General features: G+C 45.9%; 1 protein-coding gene across 18 annotated transcripts in view; it reads right to left on the bottom strand.

Annotated features, from left to right (window-relative positions):
- Window positions 1-25,112, bottom strand: part of EIF4G3 (eukaryotic translation initiation factor 4 gamma 3) — a 151,765-nt gene that overhangs the window by 8,453 nt on the left and 118,200 nt on the right. For 13 of the 18 annotated variants that reach the window (XM_076356315.1, XM_076356316.1, XM_076356323.1 and 10 more), the window contains 15 exons: window positions 24,103-24,213; window positions 20,025-20,195; window positions 18,820-19,017; window positions 17,945-18,091; window positions 17,415-17,651; window positions 14,956-15,060; window positions 13,064-13,196; window positions 11,823-11,917; window positions 10,088-10,181; window positions 9,725-9,842; window positions 8,272-8,495; window positions 7,005-7,120; window positions 4,603-4,775; window positions 2,306-2,431; window positions 1,337-1,418 (listed from right to left, as the gene is read on the bottom strand). In XM_076356315.1, coding sequence (XP_076212430.1) covers window positions 1,337-1,418; window positions 2,306-2,431; window positions 4,603-4,775; window positions 7,005-7,120; window positions 8,272-8,495; window positions 9,725-9,842; window positions 10,088-10,181; window positions 11,823-11,917; window positions 13,064-13,196; window positions 14,956-15,060; window positions 17,415-17,651; window positions 17,945-18,091; window positions 18,820-19,017; window positions 20,025-20,195; window positions 24,103-24,213 — 2,130 coding nt within the window. Of the gene's footprint in view, window positions 1-1,336; window positions 1,419-2,305; window positions 2,432-4,602; window positions 4,776-7,004; window positions 7,121-8,271; window positions 8,496-9,724; window positions 9,843-10,087; window positions 10,182-11,822; window positions 11,918-13,063; window positions 13,197-14,955; window positions 15,061-17,414; window positions 17,652-17,944; window positions 18,092-18,819; window positions 19,018-20,024; window positions 20,196-23,821; window positions 23,936-24,102; window positions 24,214-25,112 lie in introns of those variants that run through there. The other 5 variants (XM_076356330.1, XM_076356319.1, XM_076356331.1 and 2 more) reach the window with 2 other exon arrangements.

The raw sequence follows: 25,112 nt of genomic DNA, 5'->3' as shown, positions 1-25,112 counted from the left end.
ACATAATACCAAGTTCACCCTTCAATTCCTAGGATTTATTGCAAAGGAGCTTTTCTCAAGGTTTGCAGCACATACAGTTCAACCTTCCGCATCCTCTAATGTCACGCTGACCTTTTGGTATCCCGCCTACGATGGCATATATACAATTCTGACAAGAATAAAAATACTAGTAACAACCAGCTCTTTTCACCCAAATGCTTTGCAAAAACCTTTACCTTACAGTGCCTGCACAAGGGAGATCACTGCGTAGCCTAAGTTAAGCACCGACAAAAACAGCCTGATTTTTAGTTCACAAAGCGGATTACAATTTGAAGTTTACAATGCAGATCATTAAGAGCTAATTGCGCATAGTTCCTGCTACGATTCATCAGGATCTGGGTTAGATAACTGATATTACATTGAAATACCCGAGTCCAAGTATTGGCCTGGACAAGGTCAGATTAGAAAGCTGTGGCAGAAACAGAAACCCAAGCCTGTGCTTCAACTCCCAGAGCACGGCAGCTTTTCTTTCAAAGAACAGAGAAAAATAAATGGGAGTCAACTGTCAACTGTCCAAACAAGCATAAGGCTAAAATAAATAAATAAACAGTCACTATTTGCACCGCTAGACTGACATGCTCCTGGAACATTCAACCTTATTTGAATGCATGCTTTAAAAAAAAAAAAAAATTAAAAAAGGCAAGGGAGGGATTTTACAGAGTTTAAAATAGATGCTCTCCAAAGTGCAATATTTAGCTGGATTGGGGGGGGGGGGGGGGGGGGAGACAAAAAATGGAGACAGAATTATAGGGAAACCACCAAACTGTTTGGACACACAACTGTGAGATGTGTAAGAAAGCTCTAGAAGTTACAGGGTGAAAAGGTGTCACTACCCCTAGTGATGGGTGAATCTTAAGAGTTGGCAGGTTTAGTTTGGATAAGCACCCAGAAGTCTGAGAGGCCATCTGAAGCTTATCCGAACCCTCAGAACCTCTCCGGTCTGCAAGAACAGCTCTCTCGCAAGATTTCCGGCACTTGCCGCTTCTGGTCAGCCCAGAAACACCTTGAGAATGTCCCTCTTGCAGTATTTCAGCACTCTAGCTTCTGGAAGAAGCCAGGTGCAAAGGTACCTGCAAAAGGGAAAAGTGATGAGAAAAAACAAAGAGTTAACTCCACTTTTTGGAACCTCGGTAAGGCTTGGTTTGAAACTGGGGATGAAGAGGCAGGTTTCCTAGGTTATCTGGACTGGCTGGCCCATCCCTAAATGTCTTCACGTGGGAAACGTGTAGGCTTCACGCATAAACGTGCACTCGCTGCATCCAGCTCCTGTCTGCGAACGGTACACCCGGACACTTACCATTTGTTTGCATAGAAGGTGCAAGATTTCAGCAAGCAAGACGCCGGCTCTTCCCACAGGAAGCAAAGGTTTGCTAAATTCTCTAGAATGAAAGAAAACCAGATATTTTTCCTTATAATTTGAATTGTCTGAAGACGGTTTCATCCTCATAAAACAGCGCTCCAAGCCTGGAATGCAAGGCAAGGGGTAGTGATCCAACCGAGGCAGGAAATCACCTTTAACTTCTGCCAGGGATAAAGGATTTGGTCTAGCTAGCGCTGCCAATAAAGCAGACTTCAGTGATGCGGTGCACTTGCCACAACAGGGCTAATTACAAAGACTTTATTTTTATGTAATGTCAAATCCGCTCATTTTTGTAGGACGCTGCATTCGGGTAGCAGGACCCTTTTCGGGGAAAAGGCTATTATTTTCTTAATACCTTACTTACAGGAAAAGAGAACCATACAGTTGGCCTCTAGTTAATCCCCAAATATATAAGGACACGTAGAAAATACAGAAACTCTGGTCCTGGAAACAGTTTCCAGTCTCGCAGGCAAGGTTTTGTGCCCGTTTAAGGCAATGCCCAGGTGGTAGTTATCACACTCTGAGACACAAAGACTCCGGCGCGATACCTTGCTCTCTTCAAATCCAATTCTCAGAGCCTCAGTGCGCTCTCTGTACAGACTCCGACTGTACAACACTGGGGTAGTTTTTAGCTCAGCTGAAACAAACAGGATTGAAGTAGATTTACGGATAAAACTTGCACCCCTGAACGGTGACTACAGAGCAGCAAGCTCCCTTCCCACCACAGCTTTCTGTCTGGTGCAAGTCCCGAATGATGTGCAGCAAGCCTTTTATCAACTCGTATGAGAAGCTGAGCCTCTAACACTATTTGTCTTTTATCTGCTGATGGGAACCACGCTGTGAAAATACTATAGCATAGTAGACAGCTCAGCTCGACCGACACTGGAAAAGAACGGCATTGCTTACTGTATAAGTTCTCTCATAGAGATTCCTCCTTCTTTTAACATGGGGGTCACCAACTCAGCTAGGTACAACCAAATATGGGGTATATCTATGGCCATATCGTCCGCCATCTCCAAGGTATCTGAAAAACTTTAAAAGAAGAAGGAAAAATGTCAAGCATTAAATACCATTTAATTTGAGACCTTTCCTGCAAAGCAAATCTGCACTTTAAAACTCCTGGGGGAGAGAAAAACTATTGCCAATCTTATGCTTTCAGTGCTTCAAAACTGCCAGGAGTGAATTCCTCTACACAGTAACACGGAGAGTATGTGGAAAAGGCATCGCCTTCCATAAAACCAGCAGATACATCCAGGAAAACTCCATTTACAATAATTCTTATATGCCAGTAAAAAATCGTTTGCTAGCTAGTAAAACCTGTAAAAGTAGAAAAAGCATTTTTGTCTATAAATACAAAACATCTACTAAATGGAGCCTTCTTAAAAAAAATCCAAATATTTACAGAAGGGGGATTGATAATAACAGAAGTCCAAATGGAAGGTAATCAGCAAAATGTCTGTAAGAACGTAAAACACCACAAGAACAAAGTTCAGTACACCAGAGGGAGGCTTCCATCCAGATCAGAAAACGCGGCAGGATGAATTACAAAATCGCTCCACAACTCTAGAAACAGTTTCCAGAATCGCTCAAAACTCTTCTTTCCGATAAAAGCCTTGTAGGTGGCTTCAATTCCCATGCCTGGTACAAGATGATCATTTTTCTGGCTCTCCTGCCGGTTTTCATCATGATTCATTTCTCCCTGAAAACCTTGAAAATTCTGGGGTCCAGTTTACTGACTATAAATGCATATTTTCTCTTATGCTTCAAACCCAGACACCATCTCCTTTGCTTTGTTCTTTACATCCTCTGCTACTAGTTCAACTACTACGAGGTTTGTCCAAGCGTTTCTGCCAGAAATTGGTTTCCTGTTGTGTATCTCTCCAGCCTTGCGCTGTGACCAGTACTCATCCCATAACCCCTAATTACACAGTAATTTGTCTTGCGTGAATAAGTACAGTGGTTTTCAGTGTTCTTCTCACGTGCCTGCTGAACACCACTTGCCCTTTCATCATCTTCAGGAGCCGTTTCACTTTGTTTATGCCACATTCAGACCACATGTCCCACTATTTCATCAAGATCCTACTTATTTGGCATCACAGCCACTTATCCGCGCTCCAAGAAACACAGGAACGGCTTTAATCAAAATCCATTATGGAAATGTATCACTTCAAACGAGTCGTTTTGACCATCAGCGACTGTGTGGACACAGAAAAGTGTACTCCCTGTGGATACACATTTTTTACTGTTGTTCCATATGGTTTTGAACTCGGGCTGCCTAAACTTTTCCTGTGAGCCACTGGATTGCATCACGACGAAATTCACTGCCAGACACGGCGCAGGGAGATCACCATCGGAGCGGTCAGTGGTACCGTGCGAGACATGATTCAAATAAAAGCAGCAAGACGGAGCTAACTACCCAGAAACTCAGTATCTGAAAGCATTATTCCATCTGCCCGTTCACTGGCTGCTTTTCATGGTTATCCCTGTTTTAATCACCCTGCTCTGAGCCCCAGCGAGAACTGAGTGGTGCCGGGGATCTCCCTGGGAACATGGATCGTTCTACGTTCAAATCCAGGCTGGAAACACAAAACCCAGAGAGCTGAAATGAATCAGCAGCTGAGGCTCAGATCTCCCGAGGAAGGTCTAACCCGTCTGATACCGCATCTGGCACATATTCTCCTCCTCAGCTCCTCGAGGACACGTCCGCTCCTTAAAGTTGAGTTGTCCTGAGAAATGGCATCGTATGGGTGAAGCCCGTTTTACCAGTGGCTGCGGTTCTGTGGACGTACAGGGCTTCAGGCTACACAGCTTCCAGGAGTTAACGTCATGTGAAGATTTTTGACGACTTCCTCCTCTTTTAATCATATTCAGTGATTTGCCAAAAGGCAAACATTGGCAAATGCATCACAAAACAGAAATCTAAACGCACACATTTAGATAGACGCCTACATAGTTGCTTAGAAATAAGTAACTTATATAAATACGAAAATATTTACATTCACTAAGGCATTTGAAATACTTAAAAATATATTACAATAATTATATTACTTATAAATACACCCTGGTAAAAATACTCCTTCAGAACGGATGCGTGGAGAAGGCAGGATACCAAAGCAAGGTGGGAAACCGTTCCTCTCCAACACAGTGTTCATCTGCAACGAACGCTGAAGAAAAGTATCCGTTTCTATGCGCAGAATACAAACCCCTTGAAGAAATCCTGCTTGCTCAGCTTTCCTGACTGCACCAACTGATGTAATAACTGGCCCATGTGATCCCTGGTGATCTGACTCCTCTCGAGCGTCGACTCCACTCCCACTCGCACGAAAACAGGCAGCAGATTCTGAGCGCTCAGCTCCTCCACGCACTGCATTGCTTCCTGTTCGAACGACACACAGGATCATTTGCCTGAACTGAAAACATCAAAAAACGGGGCAGAAGAATATTTTCTACTGTAAGATAGTTTAGGGTGCACAGCTTAGCACCTGGTACACAGGACGGGGATTTTTTTGATGGCAGATCAAGAGACTGCTAGCCTTGGTTTTTTTTGGAAACGAATATTTAGTGAAGCTACCAGGCAAAGGTGCTGAACTAGGCTGTGGAACCTCATCACAAATCACCCCTGAGATGGCAATCGAATAATAATAATGAGAATTTATACCACGCAGGCAACAGAAATTTTAAAATACACAATCAGGCTCCAGGGTACAGTTCGGCTGCTCAGTGAAAGGACAGGGATTGTCTTCTGGATGCCACCAAAACGCCTATTATTTCATCAAATATCAAGCCAAGTCAAAAAGAGGACATTAGGTGAGATTCGTTGCTGATCTGATCTGGCACAGAAATGCCTGTGTTACCAACCCGCACCATATAAAGAGGCAGCAAATAGGTGAGTAGCATTTGGAGGAAAATTTCCTCTTCATAACGCTTCTACTTTCTGGCATGTACATTTTGTAACCTAAGCAAATAAACCACTCTTAAATAGAGACTTTCAGAAAAGCGCTCAATGTCACACTTCAAAAATCTCCACTGTCATCAGCAAAGGTCTTCCACTGACCTTCTAGGTTCAGCCCAACGGATCTCAGCGGGCTTCCTGACTAAAGGCATTTGCTCTTTGTCTTACGTTATGCCTTCAGTTATCAAGAACTGGCAGCCCCAGATGCATTTCTGCAGGCCCCGAACGGCTTTTTTCTGCAGGTCACAAGCCTGGCGGCTCCCAGACCGCACGCTCGGGTCAGACCTCTTCCGTCAGACGTGCCAGACGGATGCCAGTGTCTCCAGGACAGACAGGTGAACATGCCGCTGGTTGACCCTGCTGTCACTAGACGCCGGCATACGGCTCAGCAGTTTTAATTTACAGCCAGGCTAAATACTGAAGACTAAACTCATGAGAAATGGCTGCTCCTCTGCTATATACTACATTAACACACTCATATATGGCCTTGTTGATGCGAGTTTAAGCTGAGTTAGTCAGAAGCTTTGCTGCCCGCTGCGTTTGAAGAGCACTGGGAATTTACAATTATCGAGTAACCCCCAATGCAAACAAGCTGCCTCAATCTGATGTACTTTTTTAACCAGAGGTGCACTTGTCTAATACAATTCAACTCTATTTCCATCCAGCCATACAAATATGTCATTGTATTTGCAAGCACAGAACCTGAAGCAGCCCCTCAGCCCCAGACATGCAGGGGTTAGACTTTGAAGTCTATCGCAAAAAGAAAAAGGACCGGAGACTCCTTTGTTAACCACCCCCGCCACCCCTGACTCCTCCTGCTGAGATCTGCCAGGCCAGCAAGCTGGGGGACATTGCGAATCAAAGTGTATTTTTTTTTTTTTCTCCTCTCCAAACCAGGATTTAATAATTTCTCCTGATTACTAGATGTGAACCCAAAACAATCCATCACAAGAATATTCCTCTTTCCTATTTTAATTGGAAGCCTGATGAAGTGCAAGCAGCAACTCTGCTTTTAGGGTGCTAAACTGGGAACTCCCTAGTGCTGCCATTTCAAACTTGGCAGGTTTTTAAAATTTATTTCAGCAAAAGATCAAACCAATCAGCTTTGCAGCGAATGTAACACGTCTTGCAAACTCCCTGGACAAGCTAAAAATCCGTTTACAAGGGAAACAAAATTTCAACCTTTAACTAGGAAGTGATGACAGCTGCTCAGTAATTTTCAATGTTTATTAAAAATACTCTGGAGTGGTTTGTTCAATATTTAGTATTGCTTTATCTGCCTCCAGATCAGAACAGCACATGCTTTGATAACTGAACGAAAACCTCAGTTTATTTTCCCACTAGCTTTTCTGCTTCCAAAATTGCCGTTGTTATGGAGCTGCTCAGTGATTCATGACACATACACATACATCTTGCTACTTAAAACACACAAGCTAGGCTGCTTTTCCTATTACTAGCAGGGCAGAAAACAAGTTTGGGAGACAACTGTCCTAAAAACGCTCATGGAGCTGCTGCTGCCCGAATTTTGACAGGCCCCACCGTTTCTGTTACCTCTGTGTGAGCTGGGTGCTTACAAAGACACTGCTCCCGGAGAGAAAACATAGTCCAGTCCCACAGACCTCTCTGCTAAAGCGAGGTTTTCATTTTGCTTACCTTAAAATCATTAATATGCAAGAACTCATCAATGATAGATTTGCATTTTCTCTCTATTTCCTCTTCTGATAGCGAAGGCTTTTCTTGCGCTGGAGCTGGGGGAGCTTCTGGCTTGGCTAGTAGAAAAAGAAGAAAAAAAAAAACACATTTGGAAAGGGAAAAGCAGCATCATTTTCAGAGACGACGTTCTGAAAACAGAAGTCACCAGAGCAGGGTGTGTTCCCTGTCCATCATCAAGCAACAGGTTGCTGCTTTCTGGGCTACGTTACCCCCTGTATGAACTCCCAGTATTTCTGTAAATCAACCTTCCCATAGAAACACGGTTGGCAGTGACACAGGTTGCAACACCTTCGAAGCTCTCTATCAACATTAAATAATTAAACTTTGAGCTGTTACAGCGTGCCGCAAATTTAAAACATGCTGACTGCCATGGGCAGCGACCCAAAGCAATCTCCTGGTCACATCCTCAAAACCTTGGTCCCCATGAAGTTCTTTACAAAGTCCCAAAGCTTCAAGACGAGTGTGTGCTGTGTCGTGGCAGCCAAGATGTACTCCTCACTGTAGCGGTTTTTAGATGTTTCCCAGGGAAGGAGCTAAACACTGTACTTATCGCAAGGGTTCTGTCCACAGGGAACATCGCCCTAAGCGTCCTCAGTACTTTCTCGCTAACAAATCAGCTCAAACTGGCAGGAGCAAAAAGAGGGAGCCGCAGCACTGACAAGGTGACAAGCCACCCCAGCGGGTGCTAATGCCGCGCTGCAGAGAGACCTGCTTGGAGGGAGGGCTGGCAACAAGGCAGCACTAAAAAGATACCATGCATGGTCTGTCCCAGACCCAAATCACTGCTCTGGCCCTGGGAAATGTTTGGAAAAGGTAGATACGGCTTCACTGGGCACTGAAGCAGCATTTCTGCAGAACTGACGCTGGTTTTGGGGACTTCTAACCCAGAAACCAGCAGCAACAGTGACAGGATATGAGCAGGCAAGACAACGCCGTGGAGTGGTGTTTTGCTGGTATCTCCAGCCTTCCAACTCTGACGAATCCTAAGGAGGAGCTGGTGAGAGGAGACGACGCCAAGGCCTGTATGAATCAGTTGTGTTGCAAACCTTTGGGAGGCAGATCACAGCTATCGCAGCTTGACGATGCGTCACTGCGGGCCAAATTTTCACACCGCTGCACAGAAATCTGTCACTTTTTCTGATAGATTTTTCCCTTATGCCTTTTCACACATCCAGCAAGATTCCCTGGGCACGGAAGAGCCGCTTACCAGATTCCTTGGCTTTGTTCCTCTCTGCCTCTGTGCTGTTTCTGTCCATCTCCATGCCGCCCGTTAACTGCTTCACTGTCTCCAGCATCTCCCTCCGCTGCTCCTCTTGTGCCTGATTGTCGAGCAGCAGCTCTTTACTGCTGCTGCCCCGTAGGAAGGTGTTGGGACGGGAGAGGGAAGGTGGGAGAGGTTTGTCGTTCTTCTCCCTGCCCGTGCTCCCGCGACTGCCGAACAAAAACACACGCGCTTAAAGGTTATGGAACGAGTAACCCCTGCTCGCAATGCTGGTAGTGTTAGAAGAGATACTGGATAGCTTTGTAGTAACTGCAGGAAAAAACCCACAACCCAAACCCAGCAGGGCTGTTGTCTCGACATTTTACAGTTGTAGCCACACAGAATATAATCAAGATTAACTCAAGTCTCAGAGATGCACAGAGTGGACAGGCAGAGCCAACGCTTCCCAGAGAACACACGGAAAAGCAATAGAGTCCTTACAGCACCCGTTTTATATGTAGAACGGTGAATTTTATAATGTAAAGGCACTGTTTTACTGTGAAATGGTAAGAGCCGTGTATTTTTTTACCCATTTATTGAAAAATAGTTTCAGAATAGTGAAGGTTACCAGCAACAGGTGACAAGGATCTGTCCTATTAATTACTGCATTAAGGAGCAAGATGGGCAAAACAATACCAAAATGGAATAATCTCCAGGTAAGCCAGAGTTTTAGGTGAAATAGGAGGGAAAACATCAGAGGGACAAACCCAAGAAAACAGTCCAGCAGCTGGTGTGTACTTGGAAGGAAGAACCAGTGACATTTAAAATGAACCGTACATTTATAAACTGTGTCTAGAGTTAATAAATTATTGAGGGTTAATACATGTTTCATGCTACAGGCTGGAGTGGCTGTAGCCCTGATGAAATCGGGGTGTGTGAGAGCACTGCACAGCCTTATGTATGCATTGCATGATGCAGACGCAGGGGCAGGCTTGGTCACACCTAATGGGAAGGCTCAGACACAGCCAGAGCGTTTCAAGAGCCCTGCTGCAAGGTTTTAGTAGGCATGTTGTTCTGGATAAATAAACCTACTGACCCGGCTGAATCCATGACCGTTGAATCCAACCTATTTATTACAACATTTTATCTGAAGAGTTTTTAACCTGTTATAAACGACTAGCAAATGTATCCTTTAGGTAAAGGGTGACTGAAAAGTGGAAACTAAAACATTCACCGTAATGGCTTTAAAAATTAATACCACCTGTCTCTCCTATGATATTATAAAAGATGCATGTGTTTTAAGTTAGCTCAAAGTACACAGAGGTGGGGAAAAGACCCAGCCATTCCTGGAAACTCAATGAAATTCTCTTCTTTCTGTGTGCTGGTAACTAGAGCAGCAAGTGAAAAGCGCAGGCATACAGACAGCGGAAGGGAAAATCACCGGCGGACCAAAGCTTACCTAGTTAAGGCCCTGCGAGAATCTAATTCTGAGGATGCGGATGAGGCAGATACAGATGAGACTGGAGGCTGCAGTGCAGAAAATCTGTTCAAACTAGTGGCACTTGGTCGTAAGGAGTCTGGGAGATTGTAAAGACAACACAGATAAGAGCGACAACAAGGTCAGTAGCCGCTGACACCTTTGCATCACAACATCATTTAAGCAATAGCCGTTTTCGGAGTGATGGGGAGAGAACTGAAGGGAAAAGGCCGGTCCTGCCCCGCTTTAGCCCTGCTTGCCAGGCAGTCACACACAGAGATGAGCATTCCCACCCAAACCTGCTCTTGGCAAGGATGGCTGGTATCGAAGCAGAGGGTGACTTACCCATCTCGCTTGCCTTTGCTCCACCACTGCTGCCCTTTCCCCAGCTGCCCAACTGGGCTTTAGGCACAAGCTGAATCTTCTCGTCTATTGTGGGCTGTAAAACACATCAAGACATACAATTACAAAGGCAAATCGTACATCTTAATTATAAACGGGGTATTTTTCGCAACAATCCCTGTCTTGTGAATACCAAAACAGACTTGAACACATTTTTGAAAGACCAAACCCTAGCCAAAGACAGAGGACGCAAACAACAAAGGGCATCAACAAACAGCCTCTTCCGAAGCGTCAGTGAAAGACGTTCACGATGACCAGGCGCTTCTTTTTATTGGGAACTCTGAAGCTCAGTAAGGAGGAAAAAGCACAGTATATCAGTACTTGAAAGATGTTCAGTTTGTTTGTGATGAGTAAAACGGTTCTGTCCACTCCACCTACCAGTCACGGCTTTGGGGGGAATCTGCACAGTAACAAACAGAATTCAGAGGGCAAAGAATGACAATAGGTTGCAGAACTTGGAGGGAAAAAGTAGTGTCTGACTAGGAGAGAACATTGACTTTACAATGCTCAGTTGGTGAATTTATTGACAAGGAGGTTGTGACCCCGCAGATCTCTTTGTATGAGCTCCTCTCTCCTTCCGACAATGCAGCTGCTGCGGAGCTAGCTCTATTTGTACTGTATTTGTACTAAACGGAGTAGAAGGACTTTTCCCAGATGAGCCATAAGCCCAGACAAAAGCAGGCTGAATCCCCCCTGCTAATTAAGTTTTGGAGTCTGTTTTATGACTTTCACAAGGAACAAACCGAGCTTGATCTGCAGAAGGGCTACAATCTGTCCAGGTTCTGCTTTACAGCTCTCCGAGCATCCAGGCACCGAGAGTAAAATTCAGGGAGAGTGACATTAATTGGGACAAGGGAATATCTAGGAAACACCCTGATTTATGTGAAAGATGGAGTTCTCCTTGGCGAGAAATCCCAAAGCTGTTCTGAAGATCATTAAAAAAAAGGAGAAACCTCCAAGCCTGCCTGACCTGCAGCCTGAAATAAAAGTCCCCAGATCACCCCTTTAATGGTAAAATAACAGGAAGATGCTGGTCTGCAGGATGGGTGTGAAAGTTTAAACACATACTGAGGGATGCAACTGCACCGCACAGAAGTCCAGAAACGCTGTAAAAGCAGACACAGCCCTTCTCGTACTACTTGAACCTTTCAAGCCTGGAGTGCTGCCATTTGTGACACGTCAGGAACATTTTGTTTTCAAATTGAATGCAGCATCCTCATTCTACTAAGAAGCAGCGTCAGAACAGGGTCTTGAGAACTTGAGGCAGCAAAGGATTTCTATCAGACAGGTGTTAGAGACGCCTTCTGTAATAGCCATGTATGTGCTGTCACCATCACACACGATACCCCAACTCACAATCTCTTTTAATCATTTAATAAAAACACAGGTTTTTCCACCTTAGAGAACTTCTGGGTGACTAAAAGGACACTATAAACCTGAGGAAAAGCGTATGCATACTCCTTTCCCTTAGAAAAAGCAAAACAGGAACATTCAGAAGACAACGGGGTCTTCCTTTGTGCTCGCTTTATGCACAGTACTAACTCTGGGGATTTAAAATGTCCCAGAGCCCAGGTTTTGACCTGTAAACACCGTAACGGTCTTTCCTAGACAGACAGATACAATAAGGTAAGATCTCGGCGTTTTTGTTGCTCGGAGTGAGTCTTATGCTGGCACCTACCTTGGTGATTTTAAGGAACTTGGTGGGGTCCAGCACTCTGCTGTTCTTTGCCCCCTGCACAGTGTTCCAACCGCCTTCATCGACCCGCTGGACACCTGCCAGGTGACAAACACAACCGCCCTTAGCTCATCCCCGCTGCTCCAGCGGCACCCCGGGAGAACGCAGGCGATCGTCTCCAAATTCAACAGGAGGAGGAAAAGAAGACGGCACGTTTCTGCTAAGCCTCAGCACAATTCTGTGCGGAAATCATGTCTTTCGGAGTGTACCTTCAGACTAAGATGACATAGCTAGTTAGCCTGACTTTATTATTATAAAACAGCCTTGATATAAACCCCCCCAGTATTTTCAAGGGCTGGTTTCTGTAGCGATTCTTCCTGGTTAAGGAACGATTTCTCAGCGTGTGTCCTTGCAATTTGGATACGGCTGCACATACTGTGCGTTCACAAGCTCACAAAAGGAGCAGACGACATGCCTTTGCTAACCCAAAGCCGCATCTGTGGCACAGATTTCAGCAGTGCTAGGCTAGTCTAGGCACAGAACCATTCAGGCAGTCCCAAGTTCCTTACCTTCTCCTGATGTCAGTTTTAGGATAATTAAAACAAAGTCTGTGTTTTTTTTCTTTATGCCCCGTTTTCACGGCACTTCCACTTGATAATCCTTAGTATTAAAGAATCCCAAAGATGACTTTCTCCTTGCCCTGCTCTGTCCCAGTCTTCATTTTCCCAGTCACTCCAAATTCATCTTCAGGTAATGGTCAGCCTCAAGGGCTGGTAGCAATTTAAGTCAATGCCAAGACACTTTCTCATGCTGAGTTAACACCTCACAACTTTAACAGCTAAAGACAACATGGTTCCTCTTGAAATTAGATGCCATTCTCTTGAAATTAGATTCTGCTGTATGCAAGAATGGATGGCAAACCAAGTTACCACGTAGGAGTCAGTTATAACAGATTTCTGGCAGCCTGTCACAAAATCAAATATGGTTTGCATGAACGTGAAACTTAAACAACTGCAGGCCAATAGTGCTTATTTTTACCCAAGGGATTTGCCCCCGAAAAATCCACACAGCCAATCCATGGCAAGTCTGTTCCCTTTCCAGTCTCAGCCATAATCAGGCCTCAATTCCCTTTGCTCATTACACTTAGGAGAAAAACCAGATTTTTTTCTTCTATGTGGGATTCCCTCTATGGCCACCGGATGTGAAATGAGTGAAACGAGCAGCCAACTTGGCTTCTACTTTACCCGGTCTCCTCTTCTCTTTGGTCATGAGTTGTTGGACCTTCCTCTGTTCTTCTTGCTCTTCAATCTTGGCTTCTTTATGAATCTGCTCGATGGTCTTCGGGCCCTGGTCTGCTCTCCGTGACACCCAGTTGCACTAGGAAAGAAGCGAACACGTGCTCAGAGATACTTCCAGGAGGGCATCGTAAACGGGGTATTCTGAACACCGTGAATGAGGCCTAATCCTCCCGCCCTTGTAATGTCTCAGAGGGGCTGCTCCCCGAGGGACTGGGGAAAATTTTGTGGAGCCGGGTCACGTCGCGGACATGGTTATCCCAGCACCGCAGGTCAAAGCTACGTACTCTGGTATATAGGCTGTGGTATATGTTTTGGTGGAGAATGGGAGGCTGCAGTGAAGACCTGACTTTGGAGAGGCATGACTGAATTCAAGACATTTTAACCCCTAGCATCCTGCACATTCCCAGCTTTTCAGTCTTTCTAGGTTCAGAGGAAAGAGAAGGACTAGAGGGAGGCTGCTGTCACTCTCTATCTGTTTAATACTGACACTGTTCGTTGGAGCCCTTCCTCCAAGCTTGAGGGAAAAAACCACAAAACCCTGAAAATAAAGAAGCAAGAAGCGACTGCATTTTATCTGGAGATGGTGCTTTGCCACTCCAGGGATCGTGATGGCTGAGACAGGAATCCTGCAGAGAGAGGTGGAGCTGTCTCTCCACAAAACATTTCCACTGCTTGATGTGTCTATTCAACCATACACTGCACAGATCCATCTATCCCCAGAATAACCAGACTGTCTCTTGAACTTGCTACGACCTTGCCACAACTTTCGGGGTAATTATCTTTGTGTACCCTGCAGTCAAAATGGTGACTTTGGCCTCCACAAAACCCCAAACCAGCTTCAAAACAGCTATCTGAGGTATGAGTAAAACCCGCTCAGGACTTCAGTCAAGTGCTGTCTCGTGGCTAAAGCCATGCTGCTATCAGCACCTACGTGGGTAGGTAGAAATTACAGGTGCCGGAGAAGGTTTGTGCAACCTGCAGTCACATCTTCAACCGCGTGGAGTAGAGAAACCCTTCACTGTATGAGACTCCAGCTTTAACACCTTGGCTGTAGTCAACCATTGCTTGATTACAACATGGGCAGGTCCCTGTCGTCTGCACTATGTGTGCGCTTGTCTACATCAAGTTATCTCCTACCTGTAATTTTTGGAGCTTAGTGTGGACCCACCATCATCATGCTCTGATGGAGCGCAGGCTCCATTTGCTTTTGTCTGCACAATATGGCCAGGAAACAACTAGCAGATGCTTGGTTGTGCTAGCGATACAGGCTAGCACATCTTTCGATGAAATCCATACTGCCATGAAAAAAAGCCCTCGCAGTTTTTTTACAGCCACACTATCCGGTCCCCCTCACTTGTGGGGTACGCATCTCGGAGCACTTCGGTCCCATCAGCACAAGTAAGTGCTGGCAGGAAAGAGTTACACCCAGAGTGCATGGAAATAAAGACAGCAAAGCAGTGCGACTGACACAGACAAGCACAGGGGATGCTGTGGGGAAAACACACCCAAAACCTCTCCCGTGAAGAGCTCAGGCATGTCTGCTGCAGTGGGGCTGGTCTAGCGGCACGAGAAGCCAGTGTGGGCACGTGTCTAACATGAAGCAGAACCAAAACACCTGACACAAGCAGTTCGCCTGTCTACCAACCTTGGCCTTCATTAAGGCAAAAGAGAGACTTCTTGTCTTTAAACAGCCAGACTTTTGGGATAAGGGGCACAGATCTCCCCCTAACATCCCACTTCTGCTGTAAATACTGTAAATCCCTGCTCTCACATGAGAGCTCTTCCAGCCCAGACATTAAAGGGAACGTGCTCTTTTACTTACTTGCGTTGGTACCTACCAGCCTTAGGTCTATTACATCCTGAAGCATGAACCGAATCCTTGAAGATGTTTTCCTCTCTTTCACAATCTTCTCCATCTGATTAAAATACTGGTCCATGCGAGGCTACACAAGAGAAACATCATCATCATCATCGTGTCTTGGAAGAAAATGAAAATACTCCCTCAGGTGGGGAGTCAGTGGGTTCTGCATTACAGCATTTCTGTGCCAGAAACACATCTGGGGACCCAGAGCTGCTCTCCGGAGAAGTGAGCGTTGGGTCTCGTACGCTCCCCCAGGTTGGATTTGAGTGTGCGCAGTGCAGGATGTGCAGGAAGTGAGGCACAAGTCTGCGGGCGCCTCCTTCGTTTAGCACACGCTTTCTCTGCATTTTTAATTACTCAAATAATCTACACCCTCCACATGTACACAATAAACTTGCCATCCATTTAAAAAAAAAAAAAACCCCAAACCCAACGTGTTTTTTTTCGTGGTACAGCTAAGCTGATCTGCTGGCTAGCTGCCACCAACAAGGGGAGTCCTGCTCTACCTCTGAGCTCCTCCTTTTCATATCAGCATGCGTGCTCACCTCAGCCCAAATAAAAATGGCTCGGGAAGCTAAACGGGCATAAAACTAATCCTGCAAACGTCGTTTCGATGCTTTACCTGCCCGAACTGTCTCAGCTGGGGTCAGGCAAGAGAAGCAGGGGCAGAAGCACCGCTTCTCTCAGCAAGAAGCTGTTTAACGGGCTTAGCCATCGTATGAAAGCCCACAAGCTCCCTTCCATCCAAAAAGTCATGATGTGATGGAATCCTAATCAGTTCGCACTAAGACATGAAATGGTATCATTAGAGAAGCCTCCGTTAGGTCTAAATTTGAACCGCCGGGCTCCAAAAAGCCTTTTTCCCCCAAAATGGGGGGCTCTGGCTGTTTTAAACAAAAAGTTTCAGGGCAGTTTTATAACACGTTTCCCACTCCCTTCACTAAAAACTAGCTAAACCCTTTTCCTTATACTTAAACAAACAAGAAAAACCCTATTAAAATTTGGTTCTGGCCTTGCCTTGGAAAGTTTCAGCTCTGAGAGCAAATGTTTCCAAAGTTAGGAATGACGGGGAAAATATTTAAAATGGACTTTGTCCAGAAGCTTTAATTATAACTATCGCTAACACTTCAGCTTCAATAAAAACACATAATAAAATGTCTACCCCATCAACAGAAAATAAATAAAGGATTCTCACTCAATCTTGATAGAAATAACAAATCACAAAGACAGGACACGGGCAGCTTCTCACAACGGGTAACGTGACATCTGCAAGCATTTCCCTGCTGCGTGCATGCTCCGTGTTACACGGTGCCGTGGCTCAAGGTTGCAGAACTGGCCAGTGCACCAAAACGTTGGCTTTTACAGCGTTTCCATGCTAGCAAAGACCGAAACAGCATCCAGGACTCATCCAGCATGACCTCAGCTACTGCTCAGAAGTCAGACCCTGTTTTCTTCCCAAAGCACGTGGAGAAATTGAATCCCCGCTTCTGGCACTTTCAAACCTGCATCAGTAACGCACACGCTGTTGCGTTAACAGCGTAGGGCATTTAGCCTGGGGGATTAGTGGTAAATTAGGCTGTTTTGGTCAAGTCTCCGCAAAACAGTTTGGAAAACTGTTTCCCCATAAGGATCAGGATTGATCCGCCGTGATCCCTGCAATCCAGCGCGCTGCAAGGGAACTCCCTTCCCTGAGCAGCTGAAAACAATTAGCTCAGTTTGTTTCCAGAGCTGAGTCCGACTGATTTCTGGCAAAACCCTTGAATGCTTTTTCATCCCAAGCCTGGCTTTTGCGCAAAAGAGGCAGATTGTCTGTGCCAAGAGAAGCTTGTCGAGTGCGTAACGCTCCGTGCTACATATACATTTGTTGGAAAGTCGGGAGGAGGATGCTGGGGCGCTGCAGTTGCAAAACAGCTGCTTCATTCCAGCATAGCTGGAGATGGTGATGACACAAAATAAATGCATCCACCAAGGTTCAGGTGGGGGTTTAGGTCAGGTAATGAGGGTTTTTTTAGATTTAACCCGAACAATACATTCAGTGGTAGATTTTGTAGGTAATATAAGCCTTCAACGGTAAAGAAACAACTCCAAATCTTAATGTTTGGGAAACTACAGATAAGAGGTAAATTCTATTTGGAAAAAGCAACCCATAGGATATGTTGAGTGCTTTTAGACTGCGTGCTTGGATGAAATATTTGGAAACAAGTAGCGACTGGAGAACACCGTTGAACACTGTTGATACAGACTCTATTAGAAAGGGGCAGAGAGGAGGGAGCGAGGCCAGGTCGTGATGAAACATCCGCAGAAGAGCGGATGATTTTCTCATGCTGTAAAGAAATTCCTGAAGAAAAAAAATAAATCCCCAAATCAAAACACCCCGTACCCATTCTTCCATCCCTGTTCTAAAAGCCCCTTCTCTCGCTCCCGGTCCTGCCCTACCTTTGCTTTCTCAAAGTCCAGGTCCTTGCCAATGGTAGTTAGCAGGCGGCAAAGGCACTCGAGGGACTCTTCATCGTGGTTTTTCAGCAGCTTTACCACGCAGTCATGCATGATAGCCTCCGTCAGCATTTTTAGTTTGAAAAGCTCGCCAATGAATTTTATATTCCCAATGGATCTCCGTCGGGCTTTGTCCTTGGCCTCTTCCAGCTCGTCATGGAGCCGCGTCTTCTCCTCTGGCTGTAAAACAGAAAAACAGCTCTGAAAAACCACGTTCACAGAGCACAGAACTCTTCAAAAGATCCAGTTTTATGTTTATAGTTGCTGTTGTCCCTGTTTACTCTTTCTCTCCTAAAAACCAAAAAGAAGCTGGTATAAACCCGCTAATCAAGGCAAATATTCTTTATTATACTCAGCCACAGTGGCAGAATGAAACTCTCAACTCCAAAATTCCCCCCAAATCGACTGCCATCTTCAGAAGAGATCATTTTCAGAGGGAGCTCTGAGAATTTATGGGGAAAAATACCACTTACAGTGGTAGCAGCTTCAAGTTCTTTCTGCTTCTTTTCAAAGACGTCGTCGTCAGCCTTGTCCTTTTCAAATTCCTTCTGACAGCGATTTAACAGCAACTTGCGGAAATTTACTGTGCTCCCAGGTTTGTCTGCCATGGGCACTTTGAGCTGTAGGAGAAGGAACAAAAACATCAGCAGAAATACGGCTAAACTCTACATACGAGCGAGGTTTCCTGTAAGCCGTCCATTACATTTTATTATGCACTTCACATTCAGCAACGCAAGTCTGCAAGGCTACGACAGTTAAACATCACGTCATGATTTCCAGCCGAGTTTTACATTTCATGTGTAAAGTCGCACTCGAAACTTGGCTGACACCACCTCCGCCCGGAGACAGATTACATTTCCATTCACAGGACCCTTTAAGACGACACACTGCTTAAACACACTCTTGTTACGCGCTGAAGACTCTGGAGCCGTGCTCCTTCGTTGCATGTCAGGAAGGATCGGGGGGAGAAGGGGGCTATTTTGCCCCAAATTCACCATCTGAAAACTAGCTGTCCGGAGCTTGGCTCGGCACCTTGGGCTCCCCTTCAAAACGAGAGAGAGAAATCGGACCTTCCAAACGTGACTCATTGCATCTTGAGACCAGGCAGAGCAAAGTGTCGTCAACTCCCAACAACACATCACTCCAAGCAAAGCCCTCTGCCTGCAGGCACGGCCAACGAATGTAGAAGAAGAAATCTGTCGTGTAAATTATTTTTATTTACGTTCAGAAACTAACATTTAACTCTGCTCTTGCCACGTTTATATTACTGCCCATCAGTTCATGGGGATAACGTGCAGAACATTCACCCGTGCAGAGGAATTTCCCATTTGACTTTGGCGGCTCTTACCGTTACAAGACATCTGCACATGTTGGCATACGCCACCGAGAAGCTCGGTTCATCGATAGCCTTCTCGAAGACCAGGTCGATGACTCCTTTCAGCCTCTCTTCTGTATCTACCGTCAGGTCTGTCACTTGCTTCATGAGCTGATTGAACATCTGGGGCGTCAGCTTGTTCAAGATGCTTCGTACCTTGCGGAACAGCTCCTAAAGGACAGGAAAACTTTAAGTTTAAGCACAAATCGAGCAGGTGGCTCTCAGGAACGAGCTAGGATGCATCTTAAAGGTGAACAGAGATGATGTCCTACGGGAACTTGTAGGAAGTTGCGTTACACACAAGACACATATCTGCGCGCAGTCCAGCTCCAGTTGTAACTCAGCTACCGGCTACCGAAGACCAAAGCCGTGGGGCAGGATTTTTGGGAATGCCCAAATGCTTTTTTCAAGTGCGACAGAGGCACAAAGCCTGTGCTGTCGTCCAACTGAAATATTCTTCTTGATATCAATTTAGCCATGAAATATAAATTAAAAGGGAGTGGCTGCCTTCTCCCTCAACTAGAGGTAATCAACTTCTCCTATATTTAAGGCACTTTTTTTTTTTCTCCTATCCAGAATGATAATTAGGTCAACAACGCTGCCGTTAGCCCCGAGAACAAAATTCCAGTGTCCTTCAAGACTATCCCAACTTATCCTACAAATTACAAGTTTGACCACCAGGCAAATACCTCCACTCAGAGCGGCTGCCCCACGGAGGAGAGGAGGGGGAGAAAGACACAAGAGAAAGCTTCAGAGACGGCGCTGTTGGGCTGGGCAGGACAAACTGACAGAGGAACCTCAGTCTTGCTGAGGTTCAGGGCAGAATCGTAGTCTAAAAGGGGATGAAAAGCAAGTTGTGTGCTGGAAGCTTGAGGTTGTTTGCTTTAGAACAGAGACAGAAATATTCTAGTAAAACAGCAATAGAAAAACCATCCTGGAAGAGAGGTAGTAGGTTGTCTGGTGTTCCCTATTTAGACTCGCTTAATATACAGGATTGCCATTTAAACTCCAGGTCAAGAATAAACACATGAAAAAAAAATAATCGAGGTAGGGGAGAGCTGTTATTCAAACTGGAATTCATTGCCCTTTTTTACTGTCTTACACAACAGCAAAGGCAAATTACCATCCTCCTTCTGTTACAGGCTGCTGTACTCAGAAGCGCTTGCTAATGCTCTCACCTGAGTTTTGACATTTTCCGGGTCCTCGGTTTGGTTTTCTCTCTTCAGGCTCGGCTTCCAGGCGTTCTCTGCCTTCTTCAGGTGGACATCCTCCTTCACACACACAGTGATGATCTTCCTGGGCTCTCTCCTCTGGCCTGGCTGAGATCTCCTCGGTCCAACATTCAACAACTAGGACAAAAACATTCCTTGTTATATCCCCTTTTAAACTCGCATCTCCATAAAACACTCCAGGGAGCAAGCCAACACCCGCTGATGGCAACACCGTCAATCAGCAACTCATCCTAGGACTTGGAGGACTCTCTCCGACCCAACACACCAGTCCGGGTTGGTCAGAGGGAACATGAAGACACCAAACACGTTTCTGGCAGCTTTTCCCTAAACAGATATGGGATGACCACTGCCTACACGCACCGGCGATGCTCCGGACACTGCTTAAGCGCTGCAGAACTCAACCTGACTGACCAAAACTGCCTCTTGAAAGCCAGAAAGTGCTTCATAGCACTTTCAACTGAGGCATCATAGCAAAGGCGTATTTAAGGATTAAATTAGTCCTCACAGGTGTATTTCAAATGTGCCATCCCAAGCAATTAGATTATGATAAATTAGCAGCTCTGCCAAAAACGTTAAGTTTTACTGGAGGTTGCTTCGAACAGAGCCATTTTGAGACAGGAATTACATAAAACACACTGAATGGAGCATCAGTGCTGCTCCCGCATTGTAGAAACACGGATCCGAACAGATGTGGGTCAAACTCTTTGTAGTTTCACAGAAGAAAGGGAAACACAGTACTTTGTCTGCAACAGCATCAAGCACTTCTCCGCAAGCCTGTAAAACGTGATGGTCCTCCTGGTCAAACCAGGTAAGAAAACTGTGGAAACGGGGGAGTTTTTCATGTTGTACAAGCGATAGGGCACAAGACACCCCCAAACTCCTCCTTCATCCTCCGGGAGCTTCTGATTAAGGACTAAAGGTATCAAATGTTATCAGGAGGTTATTCTTCCCCTGCGCTCTTTCATATTTCTGAACTCATTTATTAGAAATGTCCAACCTCAATGTAAAAATTTGCGCAGCAGCAAAACTCCATTATCAAACCCTGTTACTTTCCACAGAAGTAATTAATCTCTTCAGTGGGCAGTAGGCAACCTCCCCATGAAAGGTGGGCCATTTAAAACACTTCTTTGTTCAGCAAAGGAATTCAATGAGCATCAGAGAGGCAAAACCATCTCAGTTATTCAAACAGCTTTGCTGAATACATGAGGAGAGGCTCTTAGCTGGTGCCTCTCATGCCATATATCAGCCCCAAACCCACCTTTGCACAATTAAAACAGAAAACCCTCCTTAAAGGCAGGAGCTCGTATCTGCGATTTGAACCGCTTGGGCTTTGACCACGTAAATACGTGCCGCCGATGAAAGCAAACAAACATAATCACGGCCACTGCTGGAGTTCTCATTTGGGCTTCGTTAGCTGATAACAGCAACAGAATAAGATCTTGTCAAAAAGACAAAGACCTCATGCCGTGATGCACTTCGTACGCCGAGGCGATGCATGGAAGAGGGCTAGGCAGTGCAGCGTGTTGGTGTGCTGCCCCACCACCTACGAAGGCCTGCGTTCAGATCCCGCTGGCACGCACAGAAATAACCCATCAGACTCGTTCAAGCTTTGTCGGGCGCGTGCCGCAACTGCAGTGCAACCGCGTGAGTTGATCGCTCCTGAGAAATCAACGGTGCGATAAGCAAGAACGGGGAGCCTTGATGATGCTTTTGCGTGTTAGATACCTTCCTAAAACAGCTGTCAATCCCTCCTCGTGACCCCTCTCAGCTCCTGCCCAGAGCCCTTGGTCAACACCAGTTATGACGCAGCAAAGTCTGCTTCGCAGCCCTGAGTTGAGACATCCACCTCTGGTTTTTATGCAGTTTCACACAATTTTGCTGCCCAGGTTCTAACCACGCTGCAAACGTATGGCCGTGGAAAGAAGAAACTTCCCTCCAGCTGAAAAACCAGACAATAATGCAACAGAAAACCGACCGGTTTCAACCACGCGCACTGGACCTCATCACACACCTCCTTGCCCACGAAAGCTTGCTAACCAGAGCCAGACTGGCAGCGTGCCCTGAAAATCAAAACATTTGAGCTCATTTCGCCCAGGAACACGGGCAAAGCTGACGAGAGGTAACCTGCGGCCGTCCCGTCTCTCTTGCGCAGAGGCAGCTCTGGTCTGAAGGACCTTCCAACCGCAGCTGGGCTGCAACGCGGGAGGACAGAGCCGCAGAAGCACGGTGCTTCCTCGGGTACGGGTCCACGCAAAGCCGAAGCGTCGGCTTTTAGAGCAAACACACCTCCCTGAAGGAGGTGCCTCTTTCCCTTGCAAAACTGATGGATGCAAGGACCACTCTCACGTCTCCTGAATATCAGCATGTAACATGTCACAGCCTTCTCAAATCTAGCTGCCTTCGAGACCAGACCTTTAAGTGCATTAATAGAACAAAGACTTTCTTTAAGGTTGTATTTTTTTTAATATCTGTGAATAAACTTGGTTCAAACTGTTTGATTAGGTTTTAAAAGCAGTGAACAGAAGCCTCCTTTGAACGTGTAATAAAATAATACACGGATCAAACTTTTAACAGAAAAAATCTGGGGTTTTTTGGTTCCAAATTTACAAAGCGGCAAGTTAAAGAGGCACTTGAGCTCATGCCTGGCCTCCTTTTTGTAACCCAGTCCAAGTAAATAATAATGGTTCTGTAGCACCTGCGATTACAGCGCTACAGCTTGCACTGAAATAGTATTTTCCACCAAAGGCATGTAAAAGCGCTTACCAGATGTGACTACATCAATCTGAAGTACCTGCCTTCCGGATAAGAGGGGGAAAAAAAAGGAAAGCAGAAAGAAACAGGGACAAGCCTCCCGCAGAGGAGCCAAAAACTCACGGCAACACAGCACGACCCGGTGCTCTCCCTGACGGTCGGCTTCCGCTCTTAGGGCGGAAGTCACGGTAACACTTTAAAAAACATCCAAGAAATTCAAGAACTGCTTCTCCCTCTACAACAGGCTTCAAATGCAGAAGGTGAAATTGAGGTTAGATGCTAGGAGCGACCCTGCCTTCCAAGGAAGCGCAAGAATTGAGGCGACTTGAGTTACCGTCACCTCTCAGGAAGGATAAAAGCAGATGCATCCTGCCTCGGCGCACAGGGACGGACCGCTCCTCTCCAACCCTATTTCTCTGTGTTTGCATCTCGTTACCCACTGCACTCATCTAACTTCTTGTCTGCATCAAAAAGCGTTTATTAGCTGTATTTTGTTCCTGTGTAATTACACCCCTTGTGTTGTCTGATGCAACATTTGTTAGTTCTAAAAACAGTCATACAACACGTTTAAGTGAAAAGAAGGAAACAGAGACAAAAGCCAAGGAAGCAAAACAAAAGATTCTCAACGTGCCGAAAGCTTGTTAGCGCTGAGCTGCTCGACATTATTTCGAGGGCAAGGAATAGGCAGTGGGGTTTAATGGTTTATGGGCATGGCCTGTGTAGAGGTGGAATGACCGAGTGGACAGACAGACAGCGTACACACAGACTTTTGCCATGCTTTACGAGAAGATAACGTCTGATTTTGCTCGGGGCTGAAAACCCTCTCATCCTATAACCGCCGACGTCACAGGACAGCAGGGCTTGTTAAATAACGTTACCTTCCAACCCTCCTCGAGAAAAACGCAAAGAAAGGCTCTACTCTGTAAAGGCGCAAATGTAAGATGTATGTTATGTGCTGAATGCTCCAAATGAACGGGGTAAGCGGGACTTACCTTTTCTCCCCCTTTCCACAGGTCTGCAAAGTGCAGACCCCTCGCGGATCCCGCTCAGGCCAACGTCCCAGCATGCCCTCAGCTGGTGATGTCCCACCCACCACTGAAGACTGCCTAGAGGGGTACAATGCAAGTCTTGTTTCGTTTTTTTTTTAAACACTGTTGCACCTTTTTGTAAAGTTTTCTGCCAGTCGTTCTTTATCAACAGTGGGCGTTAGGGAAAAAGACAACTCTACAAAAAGGTGCAAAGACTGGGGGGGAGAGGGGGGGATTTGGCTTACCCCTATTGGCAGGTTCCTCAATGGTGGGTGAGGCGAGACCAAGAGAGGGCATGCTGGGGAACCGCACCGAGCCAGGGAAGGCAATCCAGGGTTGCTCTGCACTTTGCAGGCCTGCGGAAAGAGAAAGAGCGACAGGGACGTTACCAAGATGCCGAGAGGCTCAGGACATTCAGCGCACGAAAGGAGAGAAGGCGCTGGAGTACAACCTGCAAGTCCTAAATATAGGAAGCGATGTCGACCTCAAACAGCATCGAGGTTTCGGGACCGGGTGGTGCTCTGAGAGAAACCGCGACACCGAAGCTACTCCAAGACACGGACGCGCACCCCAGAACCGAGGCACCGGCCATGAGACCGCTCTCAAACCAGAAATATTACATCAACTCAAAAGTCCGCATCGAAATCGCTGGGTTTGACTCCGAGCCTCCTGGAAAACTGCACGCTTGGAAGTCAAGGTTATTCAGTGAACTCTTCTGAAACCAGCCGTTTTGAAAGATAAATGATGGCTATGTCATTAGATGTATCTAGATGGATACACTGGATGTATCTTAATAGACAGATGAAAAAAATCAATGATTGCACGTAATGGAGGCGGCCTCCATCCTCCAGCTGCGGCTGACCGGGTGGCACCGTGCTGGGGGGCACCTGCACCCCGAGAAAGAGAGATGGCAAAGGCAAGAAGGAAGAATTCAGAGAGGGATTTTCAGAGTTTGGGCAAAGCCAGACACAGGGGAAAAGAAGAGAAAGTGAAAGAAAAGCCGAGGAAAAGGCAGGAAAACAAGGAATGAAGTGACCGAAGCAAAGCAACACGTGGAAGCACAGAGAAAGCAAGAACATACACAGGCGCTGTGTATATTCTTTTTTTTTTTTTTTTGGTTAGTAAAACTTTTTGCTCTATTGGCACGTTTTATAAAATAGACTCCTACGATGACACACACTGACGCCGGGTTGTTGTACGAGAAATGTGCATTCGCACACGTGTGACTGCCAGGTCCTCAGCGTGGAAACATGTT

The sequence above is a fragment of the Aptenodytes patagonicus genome, chromosome 19, assembly GCF_965638725.1.
Source record: "Aptenodytes patagonicus chromosome 19, bAptPat1.pri.cur, whole genome shotgun sequence".
NCBI lineage: Eukaryota > Metazoa > Chordata > Aves > Sphenisciformes > Spheniscidae > Aptenodytes > Aptenodytes patagonicus.
This window is presented reverse-complemented; position numbering and strand designations above follow the sequence as displayed.